Source organism: Peromyscus maniculatus, chromosome 18 (genome assembly GCF_049852395.1).
Source record: "Peromyscus maniculatus bairdii isolate BWxNUB_F1_BW_parent chromosome 18, HU_Pman_BW_mat_3.1, whole genome shotgun sequence".
Lineage (NCBI taxonomy): Eukaryota > Metazoa > Chordata > Mammalia > Rodentia > Cricetidae > Peromyscus > Peromyscus maniculatus.
Window position 1 is genome coordinate 2,619,278 of NC_134869.1, and position 18,223 is coordinate 2,637,500.

Below are 18,223 nucleotides of genomic sequence, written 5' to 3' on the forward strand. Positions count from 1 at the left end.
GAGGACAATAGGTGAGATTCTACTCTTTCCCATGCGGTCCTGGGGCTGGAACTCAGGTCATCAGGTTTGTGTACACCTTTACTTTTTTTTCTCTTTCTTTTTGTTTTTTTGAGACAGAGTTTCTTTGTGTAGCCTTAGCTGTTCTAGAACTAGCTCTGTAGACCAGACTGGCCTCAAATGCACAGAGATCCGCCTGCCTCTGCCTCCCGAGTGCTGGGATTAAAGGCGTGTGCCACCACCGCTTGGCTGCACCTTTACTTTCTAAGCATCTAGCAGGCCTGGCCCTTTGCTGATTCCTGACCTGCCTGATCTAACCAAGAAGTGGCAGCTTATAAAGAAAGGCAGAAGGTAAGACTGTTTGGAGGGAGGAAAAGGTGACCATGCGTTCCTCAAACTCCAGCAATGACTGCTCACTTAGTTTCACACTGAGAAAGAGGGGCTCTGGGTAGGGCCAATGAGGGGGGTAGGATATCATGGCTATTCTCCATCTGTGGAACGTCTATCTTAGACACTGCGATGGATCAGAGGGACCACAGACTCTGTCAGTGACCCGGGGACTGCAGGGCTGCAGACCCTGATACCCCTAAGCAGATCTTTTTGTATGCTGGTGGCAGTGGAGTGATTACAAACAAGAAAGGTTCTACAACTCTACAACACAAATAACCCAGGGAACATCACCCATAAGATGGCCTTTAGACACTCGACTGTACATGGAAATAAAAAACTTTATAAATTACATAATGAACTTATTAGTTAGTTCCACAATGTGAGGAGTCACTTAGCAGTTACATTTTTCATTGAGCATCTGCAAGTGCAAACGGGAGAGTGCATCCGTGAGACAGACAGAATGCAGGGAGCAGCCGGCATGTCTCCTTCCTACCGTTCTTCTGGACCCAGAGCTGCATCTGACACAGCAGATACTGAATGCATGCTGGGTGAGCAACTGAGACAGAGACGGTCTGTGCAGCATGGAGTAGACAGTCCAGGGCACTTGTCATGGGGGGGGGCACAGTACACACACCAGGTCTTTGTCCTAGCTTTGTCACTGTTTGTAAGATACGGGGTAATTTGGCTTTTGGGGTCTGAGATTACCAATATGGATCTTGATACAACTTCCCCTAAGGGTTTTGTTTGTTTTAAGTTGCAATTCTAGTTATGGATGGGTGGTTGTAAGCTACCATATGAGCACTGGGACTGAACCCAGGTCCTGGAGCAACAAGTGCTTAACTATCTCTTCAGCCCCTGCAATAATATTAAAATTAGGAGAAAATCTGTCCTACTTAGGAGCTTAAACTACAGCAGTATAAATACAGCATTAAAGACACAACATACAAACATCTACTCATGGGGATGTTTGGACAAGTGGGGGCACACACATGATCACAGGCAAAGACTACAGAGTATGTTGAGTCTGGTCACGGACAGTTCTTGGGCCATTACCTAGCCAAGGGATGTGGTCTGAGAGATGTGGTGTCTATCCACTTACCAGCCAGAATATCCCAGGAGTCCACACTGCCCACAGACGTCAACCTCAAAGGCATCACTTGAGATCATTAGTCTCTCCAGCAAAAGCATACTTGCTCCATAGCCGATTAAACAATCACGTTCCATTTCTCCAAGACGTAAGCCACCATCACGAGATCGCCCTTCAGTGGGCTGCCTTTGTAGTAAATGAGCAGACATGCATTAGACACGGAAAATAGAGGCAGCATCACACACTGACCAAAAGCAAGGCTTTCAAGCAGGCCCTTCCGCATCTGAACCACATCAAACAGTGACCTGGAACTGCTCGGTCTCTGAAGAGCTTCCAGAGAGCAAGCTAGTGGCTATCATTGTGAAAAAAACATAATTATAGGCCGGGCGGTGGTGGCGCACGCCTTTAATCCCAGCACTTGGGAGGCAGAGGCAGGCGGATCTCTGTGAGTTCGAGGCCAGCCTGGCCTACAGAGTGAGTTCCAGGAAAGGCGCAAAGCTACACAGAGAAACCCTGTCTCGAAAAACCAAAAAAAAAACAAAACAAAAAAAAAAACAAAAAACAAAACATAATTATATAGTCCTTATCATACAACATACCACTATAGCCATAATATAAGAATATATTGTTTACATAATCCCCCAATCCTAATGTTAACATTCATTACTCTCACATCATGGTCACTGCTATTAGGCTAGTATAGTACTCAAATTGGAGAGCAATGTCTTAGAGTATTTTCAGAGATGCCTTAGTTCTCTGTTACTTAGAGAAAAAGAGACTTAGACGATGAAGAAACATAGGTCTCCAGTAGCTCCTGCAAGGGCTCTGTGCTGCTTAGCTTTTGTGAACTTGCTGAGAACCTAGACCCACCCAGGGAACAGGGAATGTCAAATGAAGAATTGCCTCCATCAAATTAGACTGTGCACATCTCTGTGGACCATTTTTTTTTTTTTTTATTTTTTAAATTGCTGATTGATGTGGGAGAGCCCAGCCTGTATGGACAGTGCCATCCCTGGGCAGGTAGGAAACTGAGCACCCAGGGGAAGCAAGCCAGTAAGCAGTGTTCCTCTGCAGTTCCTGCCTTGGCTCCCCTGGGGGATAACTGTAACCTGTAAGCCAAATAAACCTTTCCTCCCCAAGTTGGTTCTAGTCAGTATTTTATAGCTATAGCAGAAAGCAAACCAGAACAGCCCCACGGCCTGCTACTTCCTTGAATGGACTCCCCATGACACAGTGAACACAGTGCCTCCCAACATACGCTGAAATGTTCATGTTGCTTGTTATAGCTGGGTGTTACCAAGAGAAATCAAATGAAGAGCAGATTATTTGACAGAAAAAGCTACAAATGAAAAGCTAACTAAAAGGTCTGGAGGAGCACTCCGTGGAGGAAACGTCACCATGAACACAACCTTCCCCATTTTTATCTGCTGGCAGATGCACCATGGACAGGCACTCTCTCCACTGGAGATGGCTGGACAGGTGACGGTGGTCATCTACATATGGGCGGTCTCCACGCTTGCACTTCATCAGCCTGAGATAACTGACTATGGTCAACTGTCCCAGACAAGCTCCATGTTGAAAAGGGACACTATAACTGATCAGAAGGGACAACACCTGGCCCCTGGCGGTCTTACTGCTCAGGCAACAACTACCTAGAGAATCTTAGCTCTTCTTCCCTTTTCATCTTTAAAAACATTTAAAGAAGATTATTCTATCTTATGCATGAGTGTTTTGCTGCACATATGTACACCATGTGTGTTCCTGGTGCCTTCAGAGATCAAAAAAGGGTGTGGGATCCCCTAGAACTGGAGTTATGGATGGTTGTGAACTACCATGTGAGTGCTGGCAATTGAATCCAGGTCCTCTGCAAGAGTAACAAGTGCTCTTAACCACTAAGCCATCTCTCCAGACCCTTTCCAGCATTTTGAAGCGCGCGCGCGCGCACACGCACACACACACACACACACACACACACACACACACACACACACACACACACACACACACACATCTATAGTTTTAATAGGCACTGCATCTGTTCAAGTTATGCTCAAGACTGAGTTTGGCTTTCAAAAAGCAAAGCCAAATGGTGGCTGCCCCGTTTTCTTCCCATTTATCCAGCATGATCAGTGAAAATGAGAGGCCTAGATAGCCATCAAACATCTGTCATGTGCCTGGTATTCGGTCTGTAGTACTATCACTCTGTGAAGCAGGTACCACCATCCGTGACGAGGACTTCGGGGAGATAGGATCCGGAGGCAGCCTTACCCATGGAGCATCTCACTGCCTTTGGTACAATTTTATTTTCCCCAATCTCTTTGCTCTGCATGTTGAACCTATGGAAACAGACCTACATCTACAGAAAGCCACTCACCACAACACTGACAACAGGCTCTGAGCTGACTGGCCTGTGGCTCTGCCGATCTTCCCTCCTGGAGTAACCGAGTGTTTACCTTCTTTTAGGTTTTACAGGAGCTTACAGCTGGGAGACTTTGGAATTTTAGAGAAACTTTGAATTTTTAAAGACCATGGAACTTTTAAAAGGTGGGATGTTTTATATTGTGATATTGATATTAATATTAATACGACATCCTTGGGACAGATGAGAAAGTAAAAGTTATGGTTGAAGTTCACAAGGGATCAATTGTGCTGGCTACTTTTTTGTTTGTTTTTTTTCCCAACATGACATATGCTACAGTCTTCTGAGAGGAAAGACCTCAATTGAGAAAAAGCCTCCTTAAGACTGGCCTGTAGGCAAGCTTGGACATTTTCTTGATTAATGAATGATGTAGGAGGGTCCCCGCTCACTGTGGGTGGTGATGTTCTTAGGCAGGTAGTCCTGAGTGGTATCAGGCTGAGCAAGCCATGAGGTGCAAGATAGTAAGCAGCTCTATGGTCTCTGCTTCAGTTCCTGCCTTGAATTCCTGTCCGGGCTTCTGTCAGTGATGGTGCTGCCTGAGAGTCCTAAGAATTCTCTCCTGCTCAAGCTGCCTTTGGTCATGGTGTTTTTAATCACAGCAATAGAAAGGGATAAGGCAATGTGTCTAACACACCCAAATGTGGATCTCTTAAGGGAAACAGGAGTTCTGCTGGGACTGTTTATCCCACAGACAAGCGTCCGACGACTTGACTGCAGCATCAATCACTTCTCTTACCTGGTGAGCACGGCGCGTGGTCCCCGGGCCCGGGCGTGCATCTTATCCAGCACCATGTGCTTCAGCTTCTGGTAGTACACGGGTCCAAAGTAGATGTACGCTTCTAAGGGCTCCCTGAAAGAAGTCAGCACTGGGGGTTAAGAAACAGTCTGGGTAACTCAGCAGCCTTCTCCTGCCTCAGCACCAGGAGGTCCTTGCTGTTTTCTCAGAGACTTAGGACAACTGTGAGGCTGACCCTCAGTCTAGAGTGGATGAAAAGGCTAGACCAAACCCACAGGCGCACTAGCACTGTGTGAGCAGATCATGCCCTCACAGGAAATGAGCCGTCAACAGGATGGCCCTCTTCATCACCACCTGTTTCACCAGGACATCGTCTCCTGGTGTGTTAGTTCCTGGCTGACCTTCCTTCTACTCTCACCCCTAGACAACTGGTCTACCAGAACAACCGGGGCGTGGCCTCCTAAAGTGGAAATCACAGCAGGTCATTCTACTCTAAAATTCCCAATGTTTTCTTTTCTGAATCCCATGTTGCCAAAATTGAACATGGCTATCAGGGCAAACATACTAAACCTGCTGCCTCAGACCACCGCCCTCAGATGTGTGCTAACAGTGGTCATCTGGCAGGTATATGTGCCTGTCAACAGTGATTCCTTAGAGGAACTTTCTGGAACATCTTTTCTTTCTTTTTGTTTGAGACAAGGTCTCACCACATGGCTTAAGCGGCCCTGGGACTTGCTACATAGCCTAGGCTGGTGTCAAACTTACACTCTCTTGGCGCCCCTCCTATGTGCTAGGATTCCAGGTGTGAACCTTCTGAGAGAAGTCCTCCTCCCTTCCTCTCCACCTCTTCCCTCCCCTGTAGTGTACGCAGCACCTCTGTGTGGTAATCACTGTTTGTCTCTGTTTACTGTCTGGCCTTCCAGAAGAAGGCAGTTCTTTGTCTCCTTTGCCACAGTGGCTCCTGTATCTGTACTGCCTGCATACACCTGGTGCTCAATAAATGTCTGTACATAACTTATTCCACGAATGAATAACTATAGAAAGAATCTCAAAAGTAAGTGAGTATGTAAGTGCTCTGACAGGGAAAAAAGTCTTATCTGAAGCAAACAGCCAGGAAATGAAAGCCTTCCACAAAGCCTTCCAAGATCTTTTGCCTTCTTCAAGTGTACTTCCTCAAAGGGAAGAAAGTACTCTCCAGCACTTTTTAGTCCATCAACATAGCAGGCTGGGAGCACTGTGTCTCATTTTTGAAGATGCAGAAACAGGCCCAGTGAGCCTGAGGAGGTTAGGTAAGAACTAGAGAGTGGTGTGACCAGAACTCAAACCTGGTGCTCTCTCTGCCTGTCACACTGGCCTATCTGAAAATCAAGTTCACTTTGAGTAAAGCATGCTGTCAAGTGGGAGGAGCAAAGGAAGCTACACACTACAGAAAAGCAGCTGCCGACTTTGGCCCAGATTGCCTGGTCCAATTCCAAAGCGCCAATGTATGAGCAAAGGCTACTGTAGTTACTGGGCCACTCCATGAATTTCAGCACAATGAGACCCCAGGAAGTCACGGTGGAGAGGAAGGCACAGGAGCAAGGGCTTTGAGAGACCCTGCTCTTGTTCCAGTCTCTCATGGATGCACCATAACCTTTCCAATTCAGTTTCCTTGTATCAAGGTGGTCAGCCAAGGGTCTTTCCAGTTCTAGAAAATGACTCCAGTTCTCAGCAATGATTAACTCATGGTAGAATTTATGGACATCCGTCACCCAGTGCTAGTCCACATCAACAGAGTAAAGCCACAGGCAATTCCTACTTCTAGCTAAGATCAGGAACATGGGTGAGAGCAGGGAGGACATTTGCTGGTCCTGGGGAGATCTGAACAGGCTCAACAGTGCTCCTCAAGCTCTGGCATGGAGGGCAACGGCAAGGAAATGAAAAGTCCACGTGGTGCCAAGGGAAGCATGTAGACCACAGCCGTCCACAGCACACAGCTGTAGCTTATGCCAACCTTTCAGTGCAGTTATATTTAGGAAGCTGCACTGAATGGGTCCTATGGTTTTGTACAATCTCTGGACAATATTATTTCTGAGTAGAAATGAAGGTGATAGGTTTAGCAATGATTATGTTTTTTGAAATGGATCCCTAACTATTTAACTAAATCATACTTAAGTGAAGCAGACTGTTAAATTTTCTCTAAAATGAGATTTTGTTTTTTTAACATCTCAAGAATGATTTACCCAAAGAAATCTGTATTGTTACCATCTGGACAAGTCATTTTAAAAAGTACTCCATATCTGCAGCAGAAATGGATTTGGGGAACTTCCATCACTTCTGGAGCATTTTTTGAGCATTGCAGTTAAGCAGCATGCTCTCCCTCACACATGCTTCAGCTGAGCTGCACCCGTGTTCAGGTGGGTTTCAACCCAAGGGTCGCTACAGAGACTCCCTGACTCCCTCCCTCCCTCCCTCCCTCCCTCCCTCCCTCCCTCCCTCCCTCCCTCCCTCCCTCCCTCCCTCCCTGTGTGTCCCTGCAGGAGTGCAGTGCACTGGTTCAGAAGCCCTTGGGTCTCACACTTGGGTCCCGTGGAGCAGCAGCTAGTGTTGTCTACTGCAGAATCATCCCTGGGGCCCCTGGCCTAGGGTTTTATCTGCTACAGGATACAAAGCAGCTGATTTGCTCTGAGTTCCAAGACCTCATCATTCACAATAATTGCATGGACGTCTGTCTGTCAGAGATGACAGGCAGACCCTTCACTGTCTTCCCAGCCTCACCTCAGCTGGAGAGCTGCCTCCTTATGGACTATCAGCTGGGCTGGCGCCTACCACTTCTCGGAATGTACTCGGAGGGTACTTTCCTTGTGACATGTTCTCGAAACAGCAGGACAGCTTCGGTCCCTCCACATCTTACCCACCCTCTCACTGTTCCCTTGTCTTCATGTGCTGAGAGCGAGTTCTTCTTGTCAGCATTTTCCCACCCAGCAGGCACTGCTGGAGCACCTGTGCTAGGTTCCGGAGACAGAGTAACAGAGCCAGCTTGCTCTCCCAGCTGGGTGAAGGACAACAGTACCATGGACATGTCCGGTAGTGATGACTGCCATGGTGTCCCAGCTGGGTGAAGGACAACAGCATCATGGACATGTCCGGTTACAATGACTGGAGAGCAGTGAGGCAGGAAACGGCAGTACTAGGTTGGGTTTTCCTTGGGTAATCAGTGGACAGAGGGTGAGAGACCCAGGCATGGAGTGCTTGGTAAGCATGCACGAGGCTCGGGGTTCAATGTTCAGCACCACAGAACAAAACCAAAATCCTCAAAGCCAAAGCAAAGTAGATAATCTGTGTAAACAACCAAACAGCCTGCCTCCACCAGGCAGTCACTGGGGCCTGCCACTGTTCCATGTCTAATAATGACCCGTATGATCAGCTTTGTGACTTAACTGACTTCGATCCCATCAAAGCCTGGCACATGGTAGGTGTTTAACACAACCGTACTGGTGTGAGCACTGGCCCCAGGCTGGGGGACAACCCCCGCATCCGCGGCAGTCAATGTATTCCACAGAAGCAACACAGAAATCCGGCCTTGTTGAACAGAGTGACCGTCTTACCAACAAATGCAAGTCGTCCTCAATGACCTTTGCTTTCCTTTTAGTTTTTTTGAGTCAGGGTTTCTCTGTGCAGCCCTGACTGTCCTGGATCTCGCTCTGTAGACCAGGTTGGCCTCGAATTCACAGAGATCTGCCTGCCTCTGCCCCCTCCCCGCCCAGTGCTGGGATTGAAGGTGTGCAGCACCGTGCCCAGCGCAACAACCCGTTTCCTACACCTTCCCTTGTACCAGGTTTCCTAAAACAGCGAAGCTTCATTGCTCCTGACTACGGAAGTCTTGGAATTTCACATCTTACACTTTTCTGGCCTCCGTTCTTCCTGGCGATGGACAGTACACTCACCCTGTGATGCCTGAGGTGACGTAGTCCTTCCCCAGGTAGTTGTAGCCATGGCGAACGAGGTCTTCACACACATCCTTTACTTTACTCCCTCCAAAGGCGGTACCGTAGTGGAACCTGCCGTCTAACACACCCGCCTTGCCGGCCAGCAACTCAATTAACTTTCCGACCTGTGGGGTGAGATGGGAACAAATGGTGAGTGTCTCCTGTGGCGTAGGGTTCTCCTGGCCTACTTAGCTTTGGCTTCCAGGTAGCTTCAAGCCCCACAATTACCAAGAGTGATACATTACTAATACAGGCATTCACTGGTGCCTTGCTGAGGAACCCTGGCCTGGGTGACTAACATCGCTATGGTTTCCCTAGTTTTCAGATAAGGAAACTCAAGTATGAGCTAAGCACTGTGGCTGAGGACACGGGGCCTGTGGAAGAATTACAGATGACAGGAAGTGGCCGCTCCCAGAGCATCTGCAGGGCCCCAGAGGGGAGTAAGAGGACGAGGCGTCCGTCCATCTGTCAGGGACCGCTCACTGTAACTAAACTAACAGCCCTCTTCCTTCTTCCAGAGCACACCTCTGGAAAGCCCACAGGTAACTGACCGTCATTCTCGATGGGAAGCCGTGCGGGTTCATTATGATGTCGGGACAGATACCAGAGTCGCAGAACGGCATGTCCTCCTGGGGGACGATCAGGCCGCAAACACCTGGGGACAGGTTTCACAGCACGTGAGGCAAACGGGCAGGAGGGAAGAATGGGGTCCTTAATTGGGATCTTCCCGCTGCTATCCCCATTCCCACTCTCATAAGCCCTCCCCACTGTCTCCTTTAAGAGTAACAAAGGCAATTTCCAACAGCCCTGGTAGCCAAGCAGTTCAAAGATGACTCTCCTTGCAGAAAAGCATTGTAGCCTGTGGACTGGCCTGCTGGCAGACACACAATGGTGCTGTCAGGCTGTTTGCCCACCTTCTTCCCTGAGGACCATGAGAGCCGAAGCACAGTCTCAGGCCTGCTCGTCCCTGGAAGCTTAGCCCTCAGCCGTCTCTGCTCCTTGTCAGCCAGGCTGTGGTCTGCCGGTTCTATACCCAAACCACAGGAATCCAGATTCTCTGACCACCAAACAAAGAAGGGCTGAGTGAGACTGAATATGTAAACTGGCATTAGAAACCTATGACCAGAGATCCTCGTGCTGGGGCTGGAGAGATGATTGGCTCGGCGGTGAAGAGCCCCAGCTGCTCTCCCCAACATCTGGATGGCAGCTCACAACTGTCTGTAACTCCAGTTCCGGGGAAACTGACAGCCATACACGCAGCAGGCAAATACCAAATGCGCATACACTAAAAACAAACCACTGAAAAGAAAGAAATCCGTGTGCACAGCTGAAGTGCTAGCAGGTGCACTCTGGCTGAGAGCTGCCTCTTGGCCCACCTCGCCAGAGCTTCCCTAGCTGAGCTTAACCTGCCTTAAGGAATTTTAATTCCTATAGCTTACAGCATATTAGAAAAGTGATCTTTGATTGAACTTGTAAAGACCAACAAGAAAAGTAAGAGCCAAATCATTCTCAGAGCAAAAGGCTAGAATTAGACATGGAATTCTAAGAATGAAAGCAGAGCACACATGGCAGCCCACCAGCTCTGCACTCCGCTGACAGTCTCTCAAGGTTGCAGGAAATCAGGGCACACAGCAGCCCACCAGCTCTGCACTCCACTGACAGTCTCTCAAGGTTGCAGGGCACACAGCAGCCCACCAGCTCTGCACTCCACTGACAGTCTCTCAAGGTTGCAGGGCACACAGCAGCCCACCAGCTCTGCACACCACTGACAGTCTCTCAAGGTTGCAGGAAATCAGGGCACACAGCAGCCCACCAGCTCTGCACTCCGCTGACAGTCTCTCAAGGTTGCAGGGCACACAGCAGCCCACCAGCTCTGCACTCCGCTGACAGTCTCTCAAGGTTGCAGACCTGAGTATTCCCTGGCAGCTTCTAACCTTGGAAAGATTTTGCTGCTAAACAGTTTTTTAATCCTTCTGATTTGCTTTTCCTGGGAAGATGAGTAGGGACAGAATTTAGGTGCTCAATCACATTTTATATAAGAACTACAAGACTTGGGGGCTGGAGAGATGGCTCAGCAGTTAAGAGCACTGGCTGCTCTTCCAGAGGACCTGGGTTCAGTTCCCAACACCCACATGGCAGCTCGCACCTGTCTGTACACAGATATACATGGAGGCAAAATACCAGTGAACATAAAAAAGTTAAAAAAAAAAAAGAACTGGAAGAGTTGTACATAACAGCAGTGAATAAAGAAACAAACGCTCTTGACTGTAGTAATAAAACAGACCTCCTTTCTCCGATGTGTGCACTTACTAATGTCAGGACCTATTGAAAAAACCTAAGTTTTCCACTCCTGTTTGTACTTTATATAATTCAAGCCACTTATTTTTTAAAACTTTTATTATTATTGCACTGTCGGAGCTAAATCCTAAGACATGATAAGCAAGCACCAAGCTGCAGCCCCAGAACTCCAAACTACTTTAAAACAAAACCTTTATGAGCTGTGCACTATGAAAAACAGAAGCTCAGAGGAGAGGAATCCCCCTGTATCTAGAATTGTGTTGACACTCTGCTTTCGAGGGGCTGCCAGCAAGACTGCAATCAGGCTCATGGAGTCAGATTCCAGAGCATACAGTCTGGAGCATACAGTCTAGAGCATACAGTCTGGAGCATACAGTCTGGAGCATACAGTCTGGAGCATACAGCCCCTTTGAGTGCTATCTTGGTTGAGAAGGTTTTATCATATCATGAATGCTTTTCTGTATGAGTAACACAGCGGTTATTTGGTATGCTGTAGTTCAAACCCAGCTATGTGCTAAATAAAATTTATGTCAAGCAAAGTATGTGACTTTTTCCTTCCCTCCTAAAACACATCTCCATACTGAAATTATCTGACAAAACCCTAGGGCTACTGGAAAATCTCCTTTGAAGGACATCAGATTGTGAACTAGGCACCCTGACATCACCGTGAAGCCATGAGCCAAGTGTTGAGCATGCTAATTCCTACAAGGGCAGGAATGCTGCTGAGAGTCAGCGTCCAGTGATACCCTCAAACACAAATCCAAAGGAAAAATGCAGGACCCTTTCAGCCAGAACTCACAGGGATGCTGGGGTCAGCTTGGGAGAAGCTGCCCGCTGTCCACACTCCAAAGCACCAGGGGAAGGTAGGAGGCAGGGACAGGTGGTCCCGAACAGACTGAGGCAGTGTGACAGGCAGGCTGCGACCTGGGAGGGCAGGAAGGGAGAAGACCTGCACTTTATCTTTGGTCTTAGTTGATGTGTTTAACTGGGCCAGTTCAATCAACCTCATTATGCTAGAGGATGAAATGCTCATTCCTAAAATCAGAATCTAGTAATTTTCCTCCAAGCCTGATTAATCGTCACTGCAGAGCATCCTTTTGGGACGTTCTTTCCTTATCTGCCGTTTCCTGACACTTGTGGCAGAAAGCACACGAGTAGCTTTTTTTCATCCTGTAGCAGATCTGCTCTGGCTGTATCTGAACCAAGGGCACCTGTAAGCCAAAAATTAAATCTTCGCTAACTTAAAATTACTCGAGTCCCTGAAACCCTTTTATATGCCAAGACGGTTCCCATAGCAGACAGCCTGTGTTGTTTGTTTTGTGTGAAAGTGAATGATAAAAGACCCATGAAATCGACACAGAAAGCCAGAACAGCGGAGAGAGGCGAGGGCTCTCCATCACGGCGGCTTCTACCCTCTGCTGACTCGCAGAACAATGGGAGCCACACATCCAACTGCAGATCCAACACAGCTGTGCGTTTCATTAGACGGGAGCACTAGTACCACAAGTAAATAATTAACTTATTCTGCTCTGCTGACCGTGCTTATGAGACCAGTCAGAGCTGACGGATTGTAATACGCGGGAGCACAAAGGGGCCATAATGAGCTTAGAAGTTAAAACAAAATATTTAGACAGAATTTGAGGATCTTGAATCTCCAATTAGACAGATGATTTTTTAAGTTTGCATTTTACTGAGTCCACCAGGGGTAAAGAACATTCTCCATCTTAGAAACACACGTTTCCCCCCTTCTCTTTCCTTCCGTATTTCTCTGGTTCAGAAGTATCAGATCTTCAACACACTGTGAAGGTTTTTCTTTTCTTCCAAGGAAACACTAAAAGTGTGTTTCATAGAGGAACACGGGCATAAAGTCCACGCCAGTATTAAGAACTTTTCAAAGTTGTGGCCACTTCCCTTGAACACTGGCTTAAAATGCAAATGGTGCTTGAGTATGCTGATCCCCCCGCCCCTCTCCCGGGTCCCTGTAAAGAGATGGACTGCAAATAAAGCATGGCTAATGGGAGCTGTTGGGAAACGATTACTGATTCATACCTTAAAAGCTTACACAGCATTTTAGATTTTAAAATAAAACTTCACCCCCGGCTCATGCCGATGTCTCAACTCCACTGTTTACAGCACAGCCTCCTGGTAGCAAAATGCAAATACATTCTGCTCAAGAACTTTGATGCATTCACTGGGGGCAACTGGGAATTAGGCCACAGACTGTATCACAGGACTCTTAGCAAACACAAATCAATGAAGAAACAAGCTGGGAAAGTTAAGAGCAGATGCCCTGCCGAGAGAATATTACTCCATCAGCACCGACACAGGCGTAAAGAACTCACTGAGTCCAGGGAAGCTACAACTGGGTGCTAGTCCATTCAGAGGACCCACACACTGCCAGGCTCCTATACCGAGTTGCTATCTTTATTTCTATGGCTTCATAGAGCAACCCAGAAATCATGTAAGAATGGGTTTGTCCAGAGGAAGTCCAGTCAGCATTATAAATCATTTGGTTTTCTTAAAATGTATTTCTAATGATTCATATTAATAGAACTGACCTATTAGTTTTAATGGGTTGGATCTGTGTGATAGAATACTCTAAATTAAATAGATAAGAGTTAATATATCCAAAAAAAATTGGTGTGGTAGCTCACATCAGTAATCCAAGTACCAGGGCAGCAGAAGGGTTCTGAATTCAGGCCAGCCTGGCTACTCAGCAAGACCGTCTCAAAAACAAACAAACAAACAAACAAACAAACAAACAAACAAACAAACAAACGAACAACCCACCCAAAGGAGAAAAGAAAAACATACCCTTCAATTGCATCAAGACAAGAGGGCAGATGCTAACTGCAGAAAGAGCTGCAACCATCTATTAAATTCCAGGACCACTTCCCAGGTGACTTCACCATGGAGGGCCGACTAGCAAACGGTTTCTATTGGTTGTCAACTTAGTATTACTAAGTACAGACTGTGATAAGTACTGTAAGGTGGTGAGGAGGCGACTCCAGACAGGCAGATGCAGCTGGCCTAGATCAATCCAGGTGATGTCCTCACCTCCTTACATGACCGATGCCAGGTTCGTGACACTCATGACCATGGGGAGATGACACCCTCCAGTGCGGGGAGGACAAGGAGTCAGGTGACCTTAATCTGATGCTCTTCTGTTTAACAGATACTATCTGGGCATCAGTGTTTGGTTGGAGAAGGAGCAGTGATGAGCCTTGGTAGTTTAGTCTTTATATTGGGAATAATTAGCACCTCCTTCATCAGGCAATTGCGTTGAGAACCAATGAGCTAATGTTTGAGAGCAACTTTATGATCCTTAGAGAAAAGACTCAATCTAAATACAAGGAATTATTATTATATAAGAAACCTAACTGCTCTCAGCAGGAAGAACTAGAGGAGATCAACGCAGTGGACAGCCCACAAGGACCAGCTGCCCCGCCTCCGGTAGAGGTTGGAACCTGCACCCTTCAGTCTGCTGTTCTGGCCATTCCACATTAGCCAGACGCTGCTGCCTTCTCACCCTGAGAGCCGCCCAGGGCCAGGGCAGGAGTGTCCAGTGGGAAGTGCTGACTGCTGCTGAACATGGACGGCACTGAGCACGGCCAAAGCACAGCCGAATGCGCTCAGGTGTGACTGGTCCCAATTAGAAATGTTCTTAATAAACTCATGGCTATGGGAGTTAATACATTCAGAAATGCAAACTGCTAAATCAAAATGTGAAGGCTAACACAGGTGGTTACTTCTTTCTTTCCTTTTTTTCCAGTTATCGAATTAACCTTTTTTTTCCCTCACTACCACCTTAAATCATGCCAAGGAGAGAGAGGGAAGACAAAAACTGTGGTATCACCCCAGATCTGTCACATCACTGGCCATATCCTGGCTGATGTAACTTCAATTCGGCTCTTCCTTCCATGCTAACAGATAAATAATGCATAAGAAAACTTGATTAGCTTTCTTATTAAAACATCACTCTAAATGAGAGGAGGCGCTAGAAGACAATAGTGTTTTTACACGGCTTTCCCATGAGCAGTTGAATGGTTTATGTGATAAATTTGCATAGTCTGAGGCACACAAAGGGCTGATTAATTGAAACCCTTACAATGCTTCTGGAAGCAGCTATTGTAAAACAATAACCATAGGAACTTTACAAAACACACATGGCTAAATGTGTCAAGAACTTAATGAAATGTGTTGAGCCTACACTATTTGGAAACAGAATTGGAGATTTTTATTCTGGGCCATAAAACACTAAATACCCTAATTTCAAAGCTTTAGTTGGCTATTTACTAAAAGGGCAGAGGGCTCCAGTGAGTTACAGAAGATCAGAATTTGTTCTTGGAAAACAGGTTAAGTAAAGGCTTCTTACAATGAGGGGTCTATGTGGGTAAATCTGGATTTCTAAGACTAGTCAGTTGCTGGAATTTCTTTTTGGACTCTGAGTATTAGAGATGCTGGAAAATGCACCTTATCTTTGGGGGTCTCACTATTACTTCAGTCAGTCACCCCTCTTCCCTCCCATTTAGGAACTTGCATTCAAGCAGATCAGGCAGCCAGGGAGCCAAACCAGTGTGTCTGAAGGTGGCCTGGCAGAGGATTTTAACAACCAGAAGAGCTGTGTGAGGACAAGGTGCCAACCATGTCCTCCCTACTCCAGGCTGAGAGCTCACTCACCCAGTTTAGAAAACACAGGAGTGAAGGTCTGGGAAAACTGGCTTTAATGGGTCTAACAAACAAAGTTTGCTCTCAGATTTCCTGGCACACACAAATCAACATTTTCTTACTCCTCACAGACCCTTCAGAGCACTGCAGAGGATTTTAAATGCTCCAGACAGTAAGGGCAGAGCTTTTAAGATGCACTCCATCCAAACATTAGTAAATCAACAGCAGACTACTGAATAATCTTTGAGGAGAGCAATCTTTTAATGGGACTTATTTGAGCAGAGTCAAAGATAATTATCCTATAAGTTTTGTCCACAAATACAAAATAAACCAATATAGTGAACTACTAAGTGAAAAGCTGTACTTCGATGAGAGCAAGCCCGACTTCAAAACAACGGATGATATTAGAGCATTTTAACTGGCTCTCTGGTCCCAGAGGATGGAGGGGGCAGGAAGGAGTGGACATCATTATCTCAGATTTGCAGTTATTAAAAAGCTCCTGTTTGCCAGGACAAACACTCTTGCTCAAATACAGTTCTTCCTTAGAAACACTGCTTGGCATTGCTGTGGTTCTGTGATCTGCGGGACCTTTGTTGGAGGTGCTAATCCTTTTTCACATGAGAGACTGAGAAATGCTCTTTCAGGAGAGTGATATATTGCTTTTCTCCTCTCCACATCAAAGGAGCCCACTCTTTCCTTGCTCATTGTGGACAGCAACAACAGAAAGAATATCCAGAAATATAATAATTCACTTTGCCTGGACACTGAGATGAAACTTAACTCCTCAGGCTAATGTAATCTTTTGATAAAGAATTAAAAAAAGACCAAGAATAAAATCTAATAAAGGCATTATCAGAGGAAAAAGTCTCAATATGAAAATATTATTTGGCCCCAATTAAAAAATTGGCTTCAGTGAGTTCCCTCTATGTAGATTTTATAAAAAGTCAAAGAGCCCAATACACTTGTTTATATTTTAAAACTGAAGTCTAGCTCCAGACTAGACTTGGTTCCAATCAGGCCTCATGTGAGCGTCTCTTTGTATCTTTATGTACAAAGCGGATGACGAATCTCATATAAGCACACGGCACTTCAGAGCCACCGTCCTGCTCAACTGGCCACTGTGGAAGTCATTACATATGAACCACGGGATCCTCACAGCTTCACTCTCAAGTGAAAAAAAAAAAAAAAAAAGAAACACGAAAAGATCAAAACTCCCTCACAGAACTCAGAACCAAAGCAGACGTAGCTTCCTCTGTAGACACACAAGGCAGTTCACCCGTTGTAGAGGAGGCCCTTACTGAGTAACTCAGTATCCCCAGATAGGCTTCATCAAAAGCTCTCTGGGCCAGCAGCTGACCTGACCAGTCTCACTGACAACATTTATAACAGATCTAATGAAGACCCAAGGAAGTCTGTATGTACTTCACCAAGAGTCACTGACTGTCAGAGTGGACAGATGGAAATTTCATTAACGAAAATGCTACAAAAGGTGCTCAGAGTGTGTTGGCCTCATCTTTAAGTAGCTTTTGTGTGAGACACCATCTTCACCCAAGACTTTCTTCTTTGTCTTCAACACTGGCTCTGTCGGTTTACTCCTGTTTATAGTTTTGTTTTGGAGAAAGGGTCTTACTATGTAGCCCTGGCTGTCCTGTAACTCGCTCTGTAGACCAGGCTGGCCTTGAAATCACAGAGATCCGCCTGCTCCTGCCCCACAAGTGTTGGGATTAATCCCATGTGCCACCATGCCCAGTCCAGCCTCGGTTTCTGAGGGTCCAGAGGGTAATGCTGCAGGGACTTATGACCCCTCTACTTCCTACAGTGGTCCTTTTCTTGCCAACCAGTCTTTGCTCATCACACTTCTCTTGAGGACACGCTGTGGTATGGATTCTCTTGGTCCAGCTTACCTGCTCACTCCATCCTCTTCAATCTTCAAGAGCTCTTTGATCACGCACAGCATTTAGCTACCGATGCTCTACTTCCTGCCCCAGTTGCTTCATTTAGCTACTAATTATCCTGTTACCTTTGAAGTGACTATGCTTGAGCCGGAGATCAACACTCATGTTCTGTGAAACTAGAATCTCCAAGTTGCTGCTAACTACTGGAGAGGCTATTTTAAGAGGTATTGGGTCAGAAATGTAATCTAATTTCTGTATTATACATGTACTAAAAAAAACCCTAACAGCAGCTTAAAAATAAAATAAGAAACAACAACAAAAAACCCACCCAAAACAACAACAACAAAAAACTAAACCAAACCAGACAACAAACCAACCAGGCCATCTCTAGGATCATGCTGATCCTTGAACATCAAGAGCTTAAGTCCACGCTTAAAAGGCGGTACATAATACACGTCAAATCAAAACAGCCCTAGGTTTTCTCCTGGAGAAGACTTATGGGTCAACTTGCAGGCAATGCTCTATTATTTCTAAACAAGTCCACATTTCAAGAGTGAATGTAAAGCTCCATGAACCACTGTTCTTACCCTGGGATGTGTCTGAATCAAAACAAACCAACCACAGCAGGAACCATGGTGTGACACAGACATCCCAGAACTCCACAAACTCTTGGGACTTTCATCAGCCCACTTTGTAATGATTACTAAGAGCACAGCTGGTGCCATGGGCCACACTCTCCAGGGAATTGTCATGTCACCTGACAAC

The 18,223-nt window shown here is 46.3% G+C and overlaps 1 protein-coding gene across 1 annotated transcript in view; it reads right to left on the reverse strand.

Annotated features, from left to right (window-relative positions):
* Positions 1 to 18,223, reverse strand: part of Polr3b (RNA polymerase III subunit B) — a 127,641-nt gene that overhangs the window by 10,799 nt on the left and 98,619 nt on the right. Inside the window, exons 24-27 of the mRNA XM_006986977.4 lie at positions 9,149 to 9,252; positions 8,556 to 8,722; positions 4,630 to 4,743; positions 1,487 to 1,660 (exon numbers count right to left, since the gene is read on the reverse strand). Coding sequence (XP_006987039.1) covers positions 1,487 to 1,660; positions 4,630 to 4,743; positions 8,556 to 8,722; positions 9,149 to 9,252 — 559 coding nt within the window. The remainder of the gene's footprint in view (positions 1 to 1,486; positions 1,661 to 4,629; positions 4,744 to 8,555; positions 8,723 to 9,148; positions 9,253 to 18,223) is intronic.